Genomic DNA, 18,287 nt, shown 5'->3' on the forward strand with positions numbered 1-18,287 from the left:
TCTACTTAAAGGAACATACCACCGTTTTACGAAATTAGGTTATTCACCGTCTCTCCCTAGAGTTAAAGGTCATCAAGAAGTTTCAAAGATTAGTCATCTATCTATAAAGCAAGAAGCGTCTGTGTGTGTGTCCTAATGTGTGTCCTAATGTCTGTGGCACGCATATCTCGCTGACCATTTGTCAGACTGATTTCAAACTTGGCAGGTGTCTTGCTACAGGCATGAGTAAGTGTAGTGCCAAATTTGACGTTGTTTGAATAAGAAATGCAAAAGATATCGTTAAATATATCGGTAAAAGAAGCACACATTGGCTTTCGCCGCTAGCCACTCCCCCTCCCACACAGCACTGTACTGTAAGCTAGCAGTGAGGATAGAAGCAGGGTTTTGGCAGAACTGGATCAGTGTAGGTTACACGGGTAAAAGGTTAAGCGAGTGCAAGATGTGTTATCATGTCTGACTTCAACAATAAAGACCCCCTGTATGCGGTTTGCTTGCATAAAATGACTCCACGGATTTTCCAACAACACGCCAACACACAGGTATTCAGTGGCTCTTCAAAATGACGTAAAAAATGATGTGCAATAAACGGACACGGAAACTGCTTCCCCCGAAATAGAAGCGGGAACGTAGCAAATTCAAAGATCATGCCTGTGTAAGTTAACATAATCTCTCTCTGAGCCACACCCACGTTCGCTGGTTAGTTGATGGCTCTCAGTTGATTTTCTACACGAGAAATCCAAAGAGGGCTCATCTGTGCCAGTCTCATTACTGAAGCAAGCACCATGAATTGCTGAAAAAGGTGGGCATTGGTGAACTCACAGAGGAAACAAATCTTCAGAAACATTTGTCTGTAGAATTTACAATGTGCACAGAACAGACTTGTTCCTACATTAGGTCATATAGTGGAATGATGGAACTTCTAATGAGACAAAATTTAGACCATGTAGATTGGTGTGTACAATTTAGGATTATAAATAAACAATTTTAAACTTTACATTTCATCACTACACATCTTTCTTGACCCTCAAAAAAGTCTCGTTCGTCAAATATGCCTGCTCAGTTATAAAGTTTCAGCAATTCGATTTTTCAAAGGTTTCAGGTAATTAGCATAGGCATAACAGTATTTTTTTCCCTTTCTGTACCCTTGATCTATTGGCCAAGGAAGATTTCTGAGATGCACACATGTGAACAACATGAATTAATGACAACATGGTATAATGACGTCCGCCCAAAGAAAGTTGGCCAAATCGCCATTTTGGCAACCATTTTGTTTATGCTAATTAGATGGTCAAAAACTCAAAATTCAGCTTGGGAACAGGGCTAGTTGGATTCAGCACACCTTAATTATGTTAAGTTCTGTTCCCAACTTTTACTAAAAAATGCCTCTAGGATGCACATATCTCAAAAATAGCACTTGTCTACAACGCAAAACTGGTGCTCTGAATAGCGATTCAGTTGTCTTTGAAAGTTCCTCTTGTTGAAGCATTTAACCGTAATTTGGAGTAACACCTGCTTCTACCAGGCGGAAATATTTCACTGCAAAACAGACGTGCGCTTTCACAGGCAGTTTTTGTAAATACAGGGGAATACCTAATTAGGCGCATTTTATGCTTCTCCTCCTACCTTTTAACACGAAATGCCCACTTTCCCCTGACCCTCTGAATGCATATGCATGACACGAGAAAACGCAATTTGCCATTTTAAGCTCCTACAACAGGCAATTTGCGGTTTTACCAAGTGCGTCCTGTTTGTAAATAGCTTGCATTGGTTACGTCGGCCTTTGTGAACAATTAACGCCTGGAAACAGGCACAAACGGCTTGATAAATCTAACCCTGAATATCCATATGTATTCAGTTTTTTATAATGTCACGGCTTTTTTAAAATAAAATACACTGCATATATCTATATTACTTTTACTGCTACTACACTGCACATATCTGTACATGTTGTTTTGTTCATAGGCCTACTGCATATCCATATCTATTCTTATAGGCTACTGCTAATACATTGCACATATTTATATTTAATTTATATTACTGTAAACCATACCACTTTCTTAACTGTATACTACTGTCTACACTGCACTACAGTATATGTCTTATACTGTTTATATTGCACCACCTGTCTATACTGTGCATATGACATTGCACTTTTCTGCTCTTAAACTACAAACTGATACTAGACAGCATTGGCAGTCAGGAAACAATCTATGTGAGCCTACCTTTTCTCTAAATAAATGTACACGTTCTTCTGATTGCAATTTTTGATGTTTGCAGGTGTTGCTACTGTTTACCAAAGCCATTTTCTCATTGCTGATTGGGCAGGTAATCTGCCGACCGATGTAAACGTATCTCCCTGAAAGGAGATCTACATAGGCTTGGCCAGGCTAGGAGAATGTACACAAATGTACACAAGAGAGGGGGGTAGAATTATGTCATAAAATAAGATTATAAAATGAAAAGACATCTGAATTTGTCCTAGAATTTTTTATTTTTTATTTTTGCTGTTTATTAGTACCTAGAGCTTTCATAACAATATAAATGAAAATTACATTTCAGTTGAAACCTCATCCATATATGTAAGAACAAAAAAATATCTTCAACTAAAGTGAACTAAGACAATGAACTAAGACAATGAACTTAGACAATGTAGGAATCTCCTTTTTGACCATTTTTAATGCATTGGGTTAGTTTCAATGTACTGCCACAGGGGGGTATCCAACGTGTCAAAAACTGTCAAAACTGTTCCTTGTCAGAAAAACAAAGCCAAATAGTGCAATACCAGGTTTTCCAGGCATGCATTGGTATTGAGCCACAGTACTGCCTAGTATAAGTCAGTAGATCAATGAGTTTGAAGCCATTATTTTGAGGTAAGAGAACGGCATTGTGTCGCAAGTATATCTCACACATGTTTGTCCTAGGTGCGAATCACCTGCTGGGTGACCACATTGGTGGTGGCGGGAACATGGCCACGGTTCTTCAGTTCTCTGGCCATCTGGCACCACACACAAGGGTAGCAAAACCACACTGCCATGCAGTCATCACAACATGAACCCTGAGGAAGAGAGAGAGAGAGAGAGAGAGAGGAGAAAAGGAGAAAATATAGTTTTACAGCTTTGCCCATGCAACATACGACAAACACCACATTTAAGTCTTCCAAGAAGGCCACCGCATGAATCAGGCAAACTGGTGAAGGAGACAATGCCTTACTATTGCTAACTACAACCACAGCGGCAAATCACCATGGTTTCACATCCCTCCGGTATTGTTTCAGTTATTCTTACTCTTCAAATATAAGTTATAACATGTCAGGCATAGAATAAGATACAAAGGTAATTTTCTCAAACACTCGTCTCAGTTATCACACCCATCCATTACCCACCCTTATAAGCCAGATAACAGCCAGTTCAAAGGAACACGTTCAGATATTATTAAAAAAAACAGGTTTTTTTGTTTTTTTTTACAAGCAGAAAAGTTTCATTGAGTATCATGGTTTGGAAAAACAAAATGACACTGTAGGCTGTTCCTTGGGAAATTGTGCTGACTGGCTAATTTACAGAGAATGCAGGTTTTTTTAGCTTAATTTACCTTAAAGGAGAATTCCGGTGTGATATTGACCTAAAGTGTTTTAAAACATGATACCGAGTGTGAACGTATGTCTCATAGCCCATCTCGGCTTGTCCCCTGCACTCCAAAATCTGGCGCTAGTTAGCCGATGCTACCAACAGCTTTTTCAATTGGGGTGCTTCGGCATCGGGCTAGCCATGCAAATAAATCACTGTTTTACACCATTTACGAGGCTCAATGTATCTCCACACTTCATTGGTAGACTTCCGAGGGCCCTGACATTTAAAACGAGACATTGAGAACTTTGAAAAAGCACTGGTGGTTTACTTACAAGACGATTTATACAGACAGTATCTTCACGAAGTTTAGCGTTTGCAGCCATCTTGAATTTAGTCACAATAAGTCGAGCGACGAGTAAGAATGAACAGGTATGATAAGGGATCAGATTCCAAAAATAATTCTGTGGAAATGCATGGATTCCAGTTGCTGCTACTGGAAGAAACTGGAATCCATGCATTTCCACTGAATTATTTTTGGAATCTGGAATGGTTATATTACTTTTTCTGGGTTGAATGGTGGCTGTCTCGCTTCCCACTAGCGTGTGAGCGGAAAAAAACAGCCTTGCAACTTTGGTCCGACGGGCCGCCGGCCTCAGAGTCAGAAAGTCTTGCGGTCTCGCTATGTAACGAATTGCTTTATGGCAGTACACACATACACGCCAGGCACCGGCTAGAACAAGGTAGCTATGGAGTTTCTCAGACATTCGTCACGGCAGAGCCGGCGAAAAGAAACAGAAAGCGAGTAAACCGTTGTCTGAGGAACAGGGAAAGAGGAAACGGCAGACTGACCGAGCAAGGAGTGTCGTAAAATATATACTCTGTCTCTGAAGCTGTAAGGGGAGCTCTGCAGAGAAAACTGTGAGCAAAAAAAGAGAAAACAGCGAAGAAAACAGTGTCCCATTAAACACTGTTAAATCACACTGTGACAAAAATGGAACCAGGGGCGATGCTGTTCACTACAAATTTCCCTCACGGGATCAAAAGAGTATATACCGGTATACTTATACTTATTATACATAGGGTGTACTCCTAGCGGCATCATTCGTTAACAATCAACAAAGCCAACACAGAAGTTCCAAAACCCGTCGATCAGGGTTGGTCCCAAGAGTGAGTCAATTTCCATATACAGTACCCCCATGTTACTGTTAGTGGGGTGGTGATAGCGTAGTGGCTAAGGAGCTGGGCTAGCGTGCAGTAGTCTGTATTAAATACTACAGTTATTGTAACAAACAATAATGTCTGGTGCAAGCCTGTTGGCCTGTAGCTTACGTCATCTAGCATGACAAACTGTGAGGTTCCCATAGCCTCCTTTTTCTTCTGCTTCACAGATTGTATTAATGGATATAGAAGACACAGATGTAGATCTAAGAGAGAACATGTAAAGGCCATATAACCACGCCATCCTCTGAAACACAATTCTCTGCCCCACTGCTGCCCCCACTTCCATCACTTCAGCTAATTTGATTGAGTCTGTCTCAATCAAAATGATCCACTAGGTTTTTGATGGTTGGTTTTATTATTAGAGGAAGGTGGGGCAAGCATCTAAAAGAGTATGTGTAAAAGTGAGAACATCGGCCCTGATGTCAGCAAGACAGGACAGTCAATAACACATAACAAAAGCATTGTACAGCCCTCTTCTCTCCCAGACTTACATCGATGTGATGTTTCTCACGGATGGACTTGCGCAGGCAGCAGGTGACGGCCAGGCAGGAGCATATGTCCAGCAGAGGCATGCAGAAACACCAGCCATGCTGGGCAGTCGTCTGGCACTGCTGGCAGGGAAAGCACCAGAATGCACAGCAGCCTAGGAAGGACGAGAAAAAAAAAAAAAAAAAAATATATATACTGTATATATATGGTACACTTTATGTTAAGAGTGACGTTTTTTGCCCAAAAAAATTTAGCCAAAACACGTCTGTGAATTTAAGGATTTTAACCGCATTACATTAAGTTACATGCAGGTCTAACTATAATCTCATTCCAGCGTAATAATCAAGAAACATCATGGGCACAGCAGCACAATATCATGTAGCACCTGAAAATAGTCCCTGTATGCTAACTTTCAGCAACAAGGTTGAGCTGCAGCAGACACATTGGTTAGTGACTGGATTATTACGCCTGAATGAGAGTATAGTTCCATGTCAAATCAGCCTAGAAAATCGCTACATTTGATTTTCCGTTGGTCTTATTACACTTTCTACACTGATAAAAATATTGAGCCTGATCTACTTAAAAAAGGTAAGGCAACTTTTTGCATCAGATTAATATGTAGTTAAAGCAAGGCTGGTCTTTGTATAGGCTACTTAATTTCTTGTGTGTAAGAAATTAGTTTTGTAAGTAAAGTCAATATTAATTTATCAAGTAAATTCAACTTAATCTTTCAAGTAAAGTCAACTTAGTTTTGTAAATGACTGAACCTTATTTTATGAGTAAATTCTACTTCATTAAACTAAGTTGACTTTACTTGCAAAGTTAAGTAGACTTTACTTCCAAAACTCATGTCTTACATTCAAGAAATTAAGTTGCCTATACAAAGACTAGCCTTGCATTATATACATAATAATCTGATGCAAAAAGTTGCCTTACCTTTTTTAAGTAGATCAGGCACAATATTTTGTATCATGTTTGGTCTACTTAAAAACTTAAGTATGTGTCATCTATGTGTTCGAAAAGACAATCCTCTTATCACATGTCAAGATATGCTGCCATGGAGCCAAGTGTAGACCATAAAAAGACAGGAGCTGCAACGATTAGTTGATTGATCAATTAGTTGCTAACAACTAAATAATTTGTCAGCAATTAGAATTTTCTTTAAATCATTTTTTTTAAGAATCCCAGATTCTCTGATGTGAATGTTTTAAATTGAGAACTGGTGATCAGAACAAAACAAGACATTTTAGGACATTTTTTTTTCACCATTTTCTTACACTGTATGGACGAATCCACAAATCATTTTATCAAGACTATCGACAGATTAATTCATTGGTTGCAGCCCAACACTGGAAACTGAGCAACCCACATGAGTCAAACAATCTCAGATATAATTATGCATCTTAACCCAAAACAAGACTTGGAAGTCATTTAGCTCAAATAAATACATTTATTTGACAAAAGCCAAAAAAACAAATCAAAATACATTCTATTACAAACAAATCAAAATACATTCTATACACCATCTGTATAGATTTTAAGCTTGCAAACAGACCTTGAGTTCATGGACTTTGGAGGACAGTTTTTGGTTTGCATCCTCTAGCTCTAGGAAGATCTTCTGAAAGACCTCAAACGTGTATTTCAGTTTATTAGGGTACCTCAGTTCCAAGGCATAGATAAGGCCCATCAGATAGGTGCAAGCATGTGCCACATCTGGGATACCAAAAAGGACTTCTGCTCCCTCGATGGCTATTCCAGCTTGCTTGGGGAGACCATCCCTGGCTTTGCTGACAACAAAGATGCCGAGGGCAAATGTAGTAATAGCTTCTTGGATGGTCGCAGCATCGTCATCATTAAAAACCTGTGAAATACAATAAGACTTATTTATTGTATAGTAATGTGAAGGATGCATAACTCTTTGTTCCCCTCTCCAAACAGATGATCACATTGTTATGTGGTACTTTTGAGTAGTATTGTAGCTTAACAAGGGTGTCTACAGGTATTACAGAGTTCAATCAAATGCCATTTAAGGCCATTTTAAGTCAATTTGTTGGAGTAATTAAGCAATGCAGCTTTATACAGTATAAAGAGTATCATATATTTGGTTCTGTTAACTACATAATTATACAAATGGTTACACATCAGCATTTTTAATAATTAAATACTGAAATATTATCAGTACCACAATGGAAAAAAGTCCTGAACTTTGTGTTTTTTTTATTCTTGATTATACTTTGTGTCCTTCATGCATAGTAATATCTTCTTTACCTGGTAGTCCTTCATTAACTCTCCAGTGTTTTCACCAAGGTAGAGTGTGAGTCCTCGAATCACAACTTCTCTTCGCGACTCAATTGTGTCGTCCTACAAAAATATGGAATGAGATTACTAATTAATACGAGAAATATGAGATTAATATAAAATATGACATTACAGACATCAGAAAGCTACTACATACAACTAATTACTACCACACTGTTGTAAATACATGCCTCATTTAACATGTCATGGGTCTCATCAAGTTTCTTCCCAACGGCTCCACCCTTCCTCCTGTACAGGCAACAGCTTGGGTGTGTGTTGGTCCAACTTGCCCAGGACTGCAATAGCTTCAGTGTGATCCTGCAGAATTCCTTCTCGATCTGAGAGACCAAGAGATGTAGACAAGACATGGAGATGTAGAAACATAATGAGACAGACACACATGGGCAAGAGAAACAGAACAAAGACATGGACAAATTAATCCAAAGACCACACTGAATAAATCAGTCTGCTGGTTGCAGAACTGGTTACAAAAAGACCTTGCCTCTCATAGACTTAAGTCTTACATGTACATTGTTGGCCTTTCCTTATCTTACTAAACTTCGAGAAAGTTCTATAACATTTGATCGTTTTGACATGATATACTAGTATATTAAATGTTACCTGTTCCCAGGTATGATTATGTGTACCTTGGATTTATTTTAAATGATGTAAAAACGGCAAACTTTCGTTACATTAAATATATTGATGACAAAGGCTGCACTTTTAAGATTAACCATGGTTTAGTTTTCGGGTCAAATGGCTTTTTGAATGGGTTCGCCACGGGCAGTTGGTTGTAGTGTTACGGTCCCTTATCACACAAGTTTATCACTGCTAGCAGCTAGTTGGCTGTGCCCATTCGCGAGCCCATTTAAGAATAGCCTAGAAATCCAGACGCACCCTAGCGGCAGCAAATGTAGTTCTAATTTGGCTAATTCAAGAAGTCGTTTAACCAGAAAACTAAACCATCGTCAATCTTAAGTGCAGCCTTTGTCAATATCCTTTTAACCTAACGTTTGACTCGAGTATTTACACAAATGCATTTTGGCGAGGATTTTGTTTTAACGTCACACACGACTAGTAGTGCTAGGCTAAGTCCACTAGTTGAGTAAGGCCACTTGCTAACGTTAACATTCATTTTCGAATTAAACAAAAAGACTCGACTAGTTGTACTGTTCTAGAGTCTTTTAGTTTAACTTGAAGATGGAAGCTAATCTAACCATAGACAGTAAAATAAATATAACCAGGTATCAATACTTGGCAAACTGTATTCTTACCTTAACGTTCTGTGGACTCATAAACCCAGCCTCTGGAAATGCGGTGGTCGTCTTCTGCTCTTTTCAACGGATGCGTGCCAGTTGGCGGGAGTACGGAACAGCGTAAATTAAACAAGCTTTTTGTTTGTTGAGTGTTTGTACTTGAGAATATCGACTGGGATAACTTAATAATGTATGTAAATGAAAAAACACACAATTTTATTGTAATTTGAACACATGCAGATTAATTTCAAACAATACATTTTCATGTAAAGATACAAACTGAGATTTTTATTGTTAATTTCACAGATTTAATTTATGTTATATCTACACATGCTCAGAAACACTTTTTTCAGTGTAACTTGAGAGGAGACAAGTTTTAAATAGGAAAATTACTGGAAATCTTAGTCACTTTTAAACGTGATGCTAGCAGGCAAGATGCTAATGGTCTAATTTGATTCAATGATCTATGCTAGGCTGGAGCTAAAAGTGGTATCGCCAGACTCAGAGAACGGCTGGATGAACTGGAGAAAGGTAAAAATCAATTGTTTAACTCAAGGGGAGGTGGAAAATGAGTGTAATTCCCCAAATGGTGGAATATCCCTTTAAGTGACAGAATTAGGGTTAGAGGTTAGGTTTAGGGTTAGGTTTCATGTGTCATGACAGTGTCATGTGTTCAATGTCGATACTGTCAAGTAAAGTGTTACCAAAGTAATTATGACCCCTGCGCAGCGAATAGTTGTTACCAATGAATGGAAGTCATGCAATCTGTGCTGTTTTTCCTGAATTATGAGGTAAGAGTTGACTTGCAATAAATGTCTCCGTTCATTATACACGCACACATGCACAAACACACCCACACGCGCGCACACACACACACGCACATATGCAGGCAAGCAGATACATGCACACACACACACGCGCACACACACACACACACACACACACACACACACAAACACACACACACACCATTACCCCCATACACACACTCACAAGCGAAAACACAGGCACACATTTACAAAAGCAAACGCACGCATGCACACACTCATTTACATACACAGAAGTTGCTGGAGTAGGTGATACAGTAGTAGATGGAAAAAAATTGGCAAGCATGATTTATTGGCGGTCATATTTTGTATTTTGCGGTACATCCAGTTTACCCACTTATCCCTCACCCTTCCCAAAGCAAATAGGACACAACCATTTTCTGTAAGAGCTCTTTGTAGCTTTCCGGTTTCCTTTACCCACGCCATGCACTAAAACACAATTCTTTGCCCCACTGCTGCCCCCCCTTCCATCACTTCAGCTAATTCCCGTCTGTCTCAATCAAAACGATCCATTAGCTTTTTAACCCTCCTGTGTTCGCGGTCAAAAAGGTTGTTAATTTATTCTGACTATCATGAGGCTCCATGACTTTGTTAACACAGGGCATCTGAACACACAACGTAAAATTTGATCATTTTTATAACAATTTTGGTGTTTTAGTTAACTTCAGAACACCCATTGTGAACACCCAGTCAAAAATGGCCAGCCATTAGAAATGAATGGGTGAGAAAATGGTCAGTGTATAAAATTGAGTCCAGGAACATACCTGTTGATCAGATGAACGGTATCTGTGCTTCTGTACATTCACACATTCACACAAACTCTTCCTTCACTCTCTGCTTCTATGCCAGCCCCCACTGGAACCTTTCCCCAATACAATCTTTTCCTTTCTGACTTGCATAAGATCAGGTCAGTGAGGCCTGCAGGCCATAAATAGCAAATGGAAGTTCAAAACTGGTAATATCCAATAGAATATAAGTTGATACAAATATCTATGACAACATTAGATGATAATATATGTGTTACTATGGATTTATAACAGTAATGCAGCGGCCATTTTTGACTGGGAACATAAAACTAGTGAACATAAAGCAAACACAACAGTGGTTCTATTATTAGAGGAAGGTGGAACATGTTTCAACGCATGTTAACTCACAATTAGAGGGGTAGGCTTTTAGAAAATAATATGTAATTTAGACTGTTTAATTATTTTTTTCTTAATGTTTCAGGCCAAAATATATCAGCCATATAGACTACTTTCTTCACAATATAGGACTATGTATTATGCATGGTATGGAGGAAGGCAAGACATGTTTCAACTCTTTACATGTGTATCTGTACAGTATCTGTGTGTGACTTCAGTCTTCTTGATGTTGGTGCGTTAAATTAAACTTAAGTGCAGGTGTGTTTGAATTCCCTTCTAGCATTCCCTACATTCCACGGTGGGGAGTTCACCTTGTCTAATCCATTCTATTATTAGTATACTTGAGATTGAATATATTTAGGCACATCAGGTTTCGCACATACAGGAAGTTCAGGTAGGGTTGGGTATTGCTTGGGTTTTATTTGATACCGGGGCTAAATCGATACTTTTAAAACGGTGCAAGTGCCAAAAAGGTGCCAGAACCGGTACTTTGTTTTTAAAACAAAATGCCCAAACCAATGGTCAAAACATGAAATTGCTTGTTTTGATTGATAAGACACATTTGAACATAAAATTGAACTATAAAATCACTGTATTACCAATATCTGTAGTTTCATTGCACCCTTAACATGCAATAGTTTTTAAACATGTTACATATTAGGTCAATATATGGGGGGAAAAACACCTAACCTCAAAAAAAAAAAAATTCCAACTGATGATGATACCTTTAGATGTACTTAATAACATGTTAAAAATATAGTAAAATCTGAGTTTTCAAGCTTTTGTTTTTCTGTTTGTTTTTTCACCAAGAAACTCCAGGGAAGTTACTTAGTATTATTTCAAGTAATTATTTCAATAATGCAACTGCCCTGGAAAAGTTTGAAGAGAAAATGTTAAACTTAATATGACATGGTATCACTTGACATGTAATGCCTATTAGATATTCAATTAACACACAATTGTTCTTTGTTCATTTCTTCAGGTCTCTCAATCAGAGTTCCCAGATATTGAGGACCTTACTGTTGAACTCATTCTGATCAGCACAAACAGTGAAAATGCATCCCTCTGCCCAAAGAAGACTCCTGTTGTTTTGGATTGAAATGATTGTTGAATTTCCTAGCATTGGTCAGGCATTTGTCATAAAGTATCTATCTATCTATCTATCTATCTATCTATCTATCTATCTACCTATCTATCTATCTATTTATCTAGATAGTATATATCTATCTAGATAGATCTATCTATCTATCGATCTATCTATCTATCTAGTCTTATGCCCTTGATCTAAACTGTGTTTATTTGAATTTAGCCTCCATTACAGCCCTGTTCTGAACTCCAACCTGTATTTGTTTCCATGGTTTACATGAAAATAAAAGATTAAGAAGAATTTCACTGGCCTTTGTCAACCTTTTTACATGTCCTAAGTTGAAACTAATCTAAATGGACAAGTTTGTTCAACTTTCTGGAAATTAAAACTTTTAAGTTTTAAATGTAATTTAAAGAATTGGTTGAAGCTAAATGAAATATAATATAATAAACATTAATAAATCCAATTAAGCTATCTAAGCTTAATTTTATTAATTACCGTGAACTCATGTAGTTGATATTTCTTTAACTTAAAAAAACCTTGTTGAACACACTCAAAATTTGCTAGTGAAGACTAATTAAAAAAGGTACGTTTCTTTGACTTAGCAAAACCGAGTTACTATTACTTACATTTTTTTGTGTAATCGGTTTCACCATTTTTTTTTAGTTCAATTAACTTGTCGGGTTTTACAGTGTAGGCCAATAACTCTAGCTTTTCATGTAGCGTAAGTTAGTGGAAAGGTTGGTTAATGGAGGATTTATGCACTATATTAAAGAAAGGGGGATGTTGGCTAGTTATCAAAGGGGCTTTAGAAAAGGGAGAAGTACTATTGATTCAATAGTATGTCTGGAGCATGAGATAAGAAAAGCACAGGTAAAGACAGACACGGTTGTGGCAATATTTTTAGATGTGGAAAAAGCATACGATAATGTTATGGGTGGTCTTTTAATCAAAATACACATGCTAGGAATTGGAGGAAGCATGTGTAACTGGGTGATGGACTTGTGAAAATAGGTCCAGAAATATCCAGTAGGTGTTTTGTAGAAAATGGAACACCTCAAGGAAGTGTGATGAAAATGAAGTGTGATATTTTTTCTAATGTTCAGCCAGGGATTATTACAGTATTATTTGGAGATGATGACATAGTTTATGGAAAAGGGGGAAAAATGTCAATTATATTGTGAATAAGGTACAGGAAGCTCTACACATGGTGGAAGATTGGGGAAGGAAATGGGGTTTTAGATTCTCTGTTGAGAAGGCTAAGGTTGTGTTTTTTTACTAGAAAGAAGATTGATGAAAGTTTAAAACTGAAAATATATGAGGAATATGGAGAGGGTGCATAGTATCGCTAAGTCGGTTCGTGGAAAGTGATGAATTTTTCTGCTTACTTGCCCCACTATATGTGCCTCTTCTAAAACTGATAGTTCCGGTCCTTGATTGTGATTGGCTGAATTGCGTTCAATGCCGTTGTAAAATCCAGCATAAACATACACCTTGACTACATTACTGCGCTACCATAATTTGATACAAAAGTTAAAGTAGCTGCGTCTCGACATTGCTTGGCAACCAATCAAATAGAGGAAATATATTTCTTGGCGGAAGAGTGAATGATTATCTATGAATAAATCGGTTCCATTTCTAGTTGCTGTGCCTTTATTTTATGAAACTTTGCCAGGTATTTATAGTAACAGTTTTAGGAAAGCAATAAGCCACTCAAGTCCATAGGTTACACTGATTCTACAACAGCTAAGGGGGGTTTTAGGCACTCCGCTAGAGCGTCATACCTAACAACAGCCCTTAGCTGTTGTAGAATCAGTGTAACCTACGGCCTCTTGGGGCTTATTGCTTAATTCTAATGTTAGAATTCTAATCAATAGATGGTAAGGTGTTGAGTGTGTTTGAATTCCCTTCCTTGTAGCATCCTTTTCTGCATTCCACAGTGGGGAGAAGTTCACCTTGTTTAATTAAATAACAATTCTATTTCCTTATTAGCTGCATACTTGAGGTTGGAGATATTAAGGCACGTCAAGTCTCTCACATACTGGAACTTCAAGATACATAGCCGTATGATTTTCTTATTCAGTTCTGCACTGGACTTGAATTACGAATTTTGGCACAGATACACAATTATGATTTTGGCCTATTGATTATAATGTGGTTAATTGAAAGCTCTGTCAGTCATTTGGATAAGCATCACCTAGATGACTAAATGTAATTGTAAATTCTTGAATTATTATTCTGATCACACTACATGGACTTGCATACGGTTACGGTATACTATTTGGTATGACGGACCAAATTGTATTGTTTTTTATAGTTTTAATAGGCTAAATGTTTGGGATATTAAAAACTTCTTTTGCAGTGCTTCCATACTTCCTTGAAAAAAGTATTTTGAGTATTTTCTAAATACAAAAATACTGTATTTTATTTTGATACATAATATGGTTACTGTATTTTGTAGTTTATTTTTAACATTAAAAATGAGGGTATTAGGTATTTTATTTTGAAATACATTCTGATGTATTTTTGCCCATCCCTGCCTGTTCCCAGCATTAGAACAACACTTGGCGATGGTTAGCTTGTCACCTGTGACGATATAGGCCTAAGTGACTGACCTATCTGGGTGCGTTTGAAGATGCCTGATGAAATCAGACGTTGAATAGGCATAATTTATCCTGGTGCCACACACCTTGCATGTAGCTGTTCGCTTATTTCCTCTGTGCACAAAGTTTTTGTAACCGAAAGTAATAATAAAAGGCACAACTCCGGTGGTGGCTAGAGGGGATACAGCTAAGGGTTAAGGTTAGGGTTAGGGTTAGGTTACTTCCTGTCCTGATACTGTTTATTTCTATGGAGATTTCACTGGAGATTTCACTATCTGTTACGTGACTTCCGTTCTTAGCTGTATCCCATCTAGCCACAACCCACAACTCCGGGAGGACTTCTTATCGCCATGGTCAATGCATTTATATCTGTGAGTGTGCGCACATAGCGCATGCGTTACATTGCACATTATGGCAAAGGGGCCATGCCGCTCGTTATACGTTTCACAAAGTATGTAGCAGTAAAATAAAATAGAAATACATGAATAAATTTACATTAAAAAAGCAATAATTGCATGAAATACAGCTTGTTCAGGAGTCTCGAAGCTCGAGTCTGAGTCAAGTCTGAAGTGTTTTGAGTGGAGTTGCAAGTCAAGTCTGAAGTCACTGTTTTTGCGACCTAAGTCCTAAGTCCTAAGTGATCAAAACATAACACCACTTAATTTCAGGTTAAAATGCATTGTAATGCGCGTTACTGAAGTTTGTACCGAGTAAAATATTACCCAATTGTTTTTGTAATGCCTTACATTACCGCGTTACAGCAAAAAGCAATATATTACAGTAATTACATTACTTTTGTAACTCGTTACTCCCAACACTGCATACGCAGGCACACACACAAGCACGCACACACACACACACACACACACATAACATAAACATGTACATGCACACATGCACACAATTCAAGAATTTCTCAGAATTATGAACAGGCAAGATGGAGGTGGGGTTGTATAAAAGGAATTTTACATGTGAAATCTATGAACTAATCATGTTTTGGTACTTGTTGTCTAGCAGATATCAGTGAGAATTGAGTGTGGATAATGCAATTTAGTGAGACAGCTAGAATCATACAGGCCTTTCAGTGTGATTTATTTTTGTGGAAAAAATGTGCTGGACTGGGCGGCGGTCATATTTTGTACCGCTCTGCGGTACATCTAGTTTAAGAAGACTTTGACTTATTTTAAGGAGTCTTATCAAGACAAATTTGCTTAACGCACTGGCAGACAAATTTGCTTGTTTTTAGGACAAATTTGCTTTACGCACTGGCAGACAAATTTGCTTGTTTTCAGGATGAGATGTCTTAATTTAAGAAAAGTTTGACTTATTTTAAGTCAAATGATTTCATGAGAAAGTGCTAGGTAAGTGTCTTTATACTAAAAACAATACCAACTATTTTTTTATCTTGATATAAGATTAATAACACTTGGTTAGATTTTGTTAGATAAGCAGTTTTTGCAGTATAGGCTTGGTAATATGCATGCGTGTCTATGACCAGCAGACAGAATGTTCTTGTTACTGAATCTTATAACAATTCAGTAGACCTACATTAAACATAACCAGTGCTTAGAGGTTTCTGAGAGGGTCAAGATGGTCAGTCATCTTAAATCTTTGGATGTAAACTCAAGGAGAGCAAAGTTGACTTACAAGTGTGGCAGTCTGAGCAACAGGCACAAAGCCCAGTGCTCCAAGCCGTTGAAGTAGGGGCCAGAGTTGTCACCGTTGTGGTTACCACAGCCATTGTTCTGAAAGAAAGAGACAGGCACCTATAGGTCTACTCAGAGCTGAAATGTGAAGTGCCAAGCCTGCAATGTGAGGTACATTCCTCCATATGCCATTGCAAGTTAAAGGCCAGGGATTAATAAATGGTCATGCAGTCGTCATTTGTAATGCTAATATATTCATAACAAATTCACTAATATCAGTAGGCCACAAACAATACAGTTTTGCTTTTTTTAACATTAACCTCAAGATTTTCTCAATGCAAAACCTAAGACCTCTGAGAGTCCGAGAGCATGCATAATATATTTATATACCAGACACAGCTACCTACCTAAAGTAGTGGTGTCCTCCTTGTACTGCCAGTACAGCTCTGACCTGTGAACGTGGTTGAGTCTGTTACCTGACACTAAGACGTTAGCAGCAGGTGCTTTAAATCCTGCAAGTTTTGAGAGGAGGAGACTCATTAAACTTGACCTGTTTTTCCAGCATTACCAACAGACGCTGGATCGGATTGAGATCAGGGGAATTTGGAAGCCAAGTCATCCTTGAACTCTTTGTCATGTTCCTCAAATCAGTAGTTTTGGAGTCTAGAAGGGTGCATTATCCTGCTGAAGGAGCTACCATCAGGAAATATCATTGTCATGAAGGGGTGCAAGTGGTCTGCAACAATGCCTAGGTAAGTGGTTTTATGTCTAACACATACACACGGCCATCCTCAACAAACAAAACATGACTAGATCAGACCAAACGGTATAACAGGGCCAGTTGTAGGCAGGAGCTAAGCACACCCAAGCATTGTGTCTTGCCCACCCAAACAAAGATTTTCTTTTAGTTGTGCATCTGTGCAGTGTGCAGCCTATGTATTAGGTAAACCCCCTAATAGATCTCTGTTTCTCAGAGTCACTGAGTACCGTCGAAAACAATCGGTGCTACCTAGCTCAAGTTGCTGCAGCCAACAGCTAGAGCAGCCAGGCAGCTACAGTGCTACACTCTGGGGGCATGATTTTAAATGTGTATTTTATTTTACCAAAATGTATTAAAAATATAATATCAAATACCCTAATTTTAAGTGTATCCAAAATGTATCAAAGCCACAACATGTATCAAAAGTACTATACTCTTTACTCTTTTGCATATCACTTTGTAAACCTTTCTATATAATATTTAATCTATTCCTTAATCAGTACACTGACTCTGTTGATTAAGTAGACAGTGTTTGAGAGCAACAGCTTTTCTCTGCCATAACCTGCAAACAGTCAACAGATCAACTACATGTATGCTGAACTGCCTGTTATATCACATAGCCTAAATACAGTATCAGAGATGCACTCAAAAAGTCACAACTGAACTTACCAAGTGCTACAAAGTGGCAAAAAGTCTTTGACATCATCAATGCATGCTCAGATTGAGCAATGTTGCAGGGAACACATAACTGGTTCCATGTACCCTGGAAATCCAGAGTTCTTGCGGAAGCATTTGCTCAGCGAGAGACTCTGAGAATGATGCACGTAACTTTTGCCCCTTGGATCGCAGGGAACCAATCATATCTGTGTATTATATCTGATATTGGCGGGCCAGAGGCGAGCTAAACAGATGACAGACGTAGTGTTATTCAATTGCGTCAAAGTCCAGAATCAGTCAGTTAAAGGAATACGCCACCCCTAGGTGAAATTGGGTCTCTCCCCGCAGTCTCTAGAGTTGGATGAGTGAGCCAAAGCGTTTTATAGCCGACCCAGCCATTGTCCTAATCTAGAAACGGCCCGGTTAGCTTTAGCTTATAATTATTTCTCGTAACCTGTACATTCACATCGAGTACAAATATCAATGCAAATTAACACGAAGGGATTTACTAGACCAATTTAGATTTGGAACTATTTTCGGGCATAGCACCGGCAAAGCACCGCTGCCAGGCGCAAAGACATCACACATATGTGCCTGACGACCCTTACATACTGAGTGTGGTTTGTCCTGAATCCAGTTGCATATGCTGGAGCTGTTGCAGGTGCTGAGTCCAACTTCATGTAATTTGCTACAGAGTTTGTTCGGCAAGATTGTATTTAAAGCTGAGCTAAAATC

The 18,287-nt window shown here is 38.3% G+C and overlaps 2 protein-coding genes across 2 annotated transcripts; both read right to left on the reverse strand.

The window, feature by feature from the left end:
* Window positions 1-2,541: 2,541 nt before the first annotated feature.
* Window positions 2,542-17,703, reverse strand: ponzr1 (plac8 onzin related protein 1). The gene is made up of 5 exons (XM_076289714.1): window positions 17,565-17,703; window positions 16,543-16,647; window positions 16,137-16,234; window positions 5,279-5,430; window positions 2,542-3,055 (listed from the first exon to the last, which is right to left on the reverse strand). Exons 3-5 carry the CDS (start codon window positions 16,228-16,230, stop codon window positions 2,918-2,920), a joined length of 384 nt encoding a protein of 127 aa, XP_076145829.1. The 5' UTR covers window positions 16,231-16,234; window positions 16,543-16,647; window positions 17,565-17,703; the 3' UTR covers window positions 2,542-2,917.
* Window positions 6,597-8,781, reverse strand: LOC143128033 (uncharacterized). Its single transcript, XM_076289713.1, has 3 exons — window positions 7,766-8,781; window positions 7,545-7,637; window positions 6,597-7,137 (listed from the first exon to the last, which is right to left on the reverse strand). Exons 1-3 carry the CDS (start codon window positions 8,000-8,002, stop codon window positions 6,814-6,816), a joined length of 654 nt encoding a protein of 217 aa, XP_076145828.1. The 5' UTR covers window positions 8,003-8,781; the 3' UTR covers window positions 6,597-6,813.
* Window positions 17,704-18,287: the final 584 nt, after the last annotated feature.

The sequence above is a fragment of the Alosa pseudoharengus genome, unplaced genomic scaffold (genome assembly GCF_046254945.1).
Source record: "Alosa pseudoharengus isolate Yale_2024_CS ecotype anadromous, Long Island Sound unplaced genomic scaffold, YU_APseudo_1.1 YU_APseudo_1.1_scf_17, whole genome shotgun sequence".
Classification (NCBI taxonomy): domain Eukaryota; kingdom Metazoa; phylum Chordata; class Actinopteri; order Clupeiformes; family Clupeidae; genus Alosa; species Alosa pseudoharengus.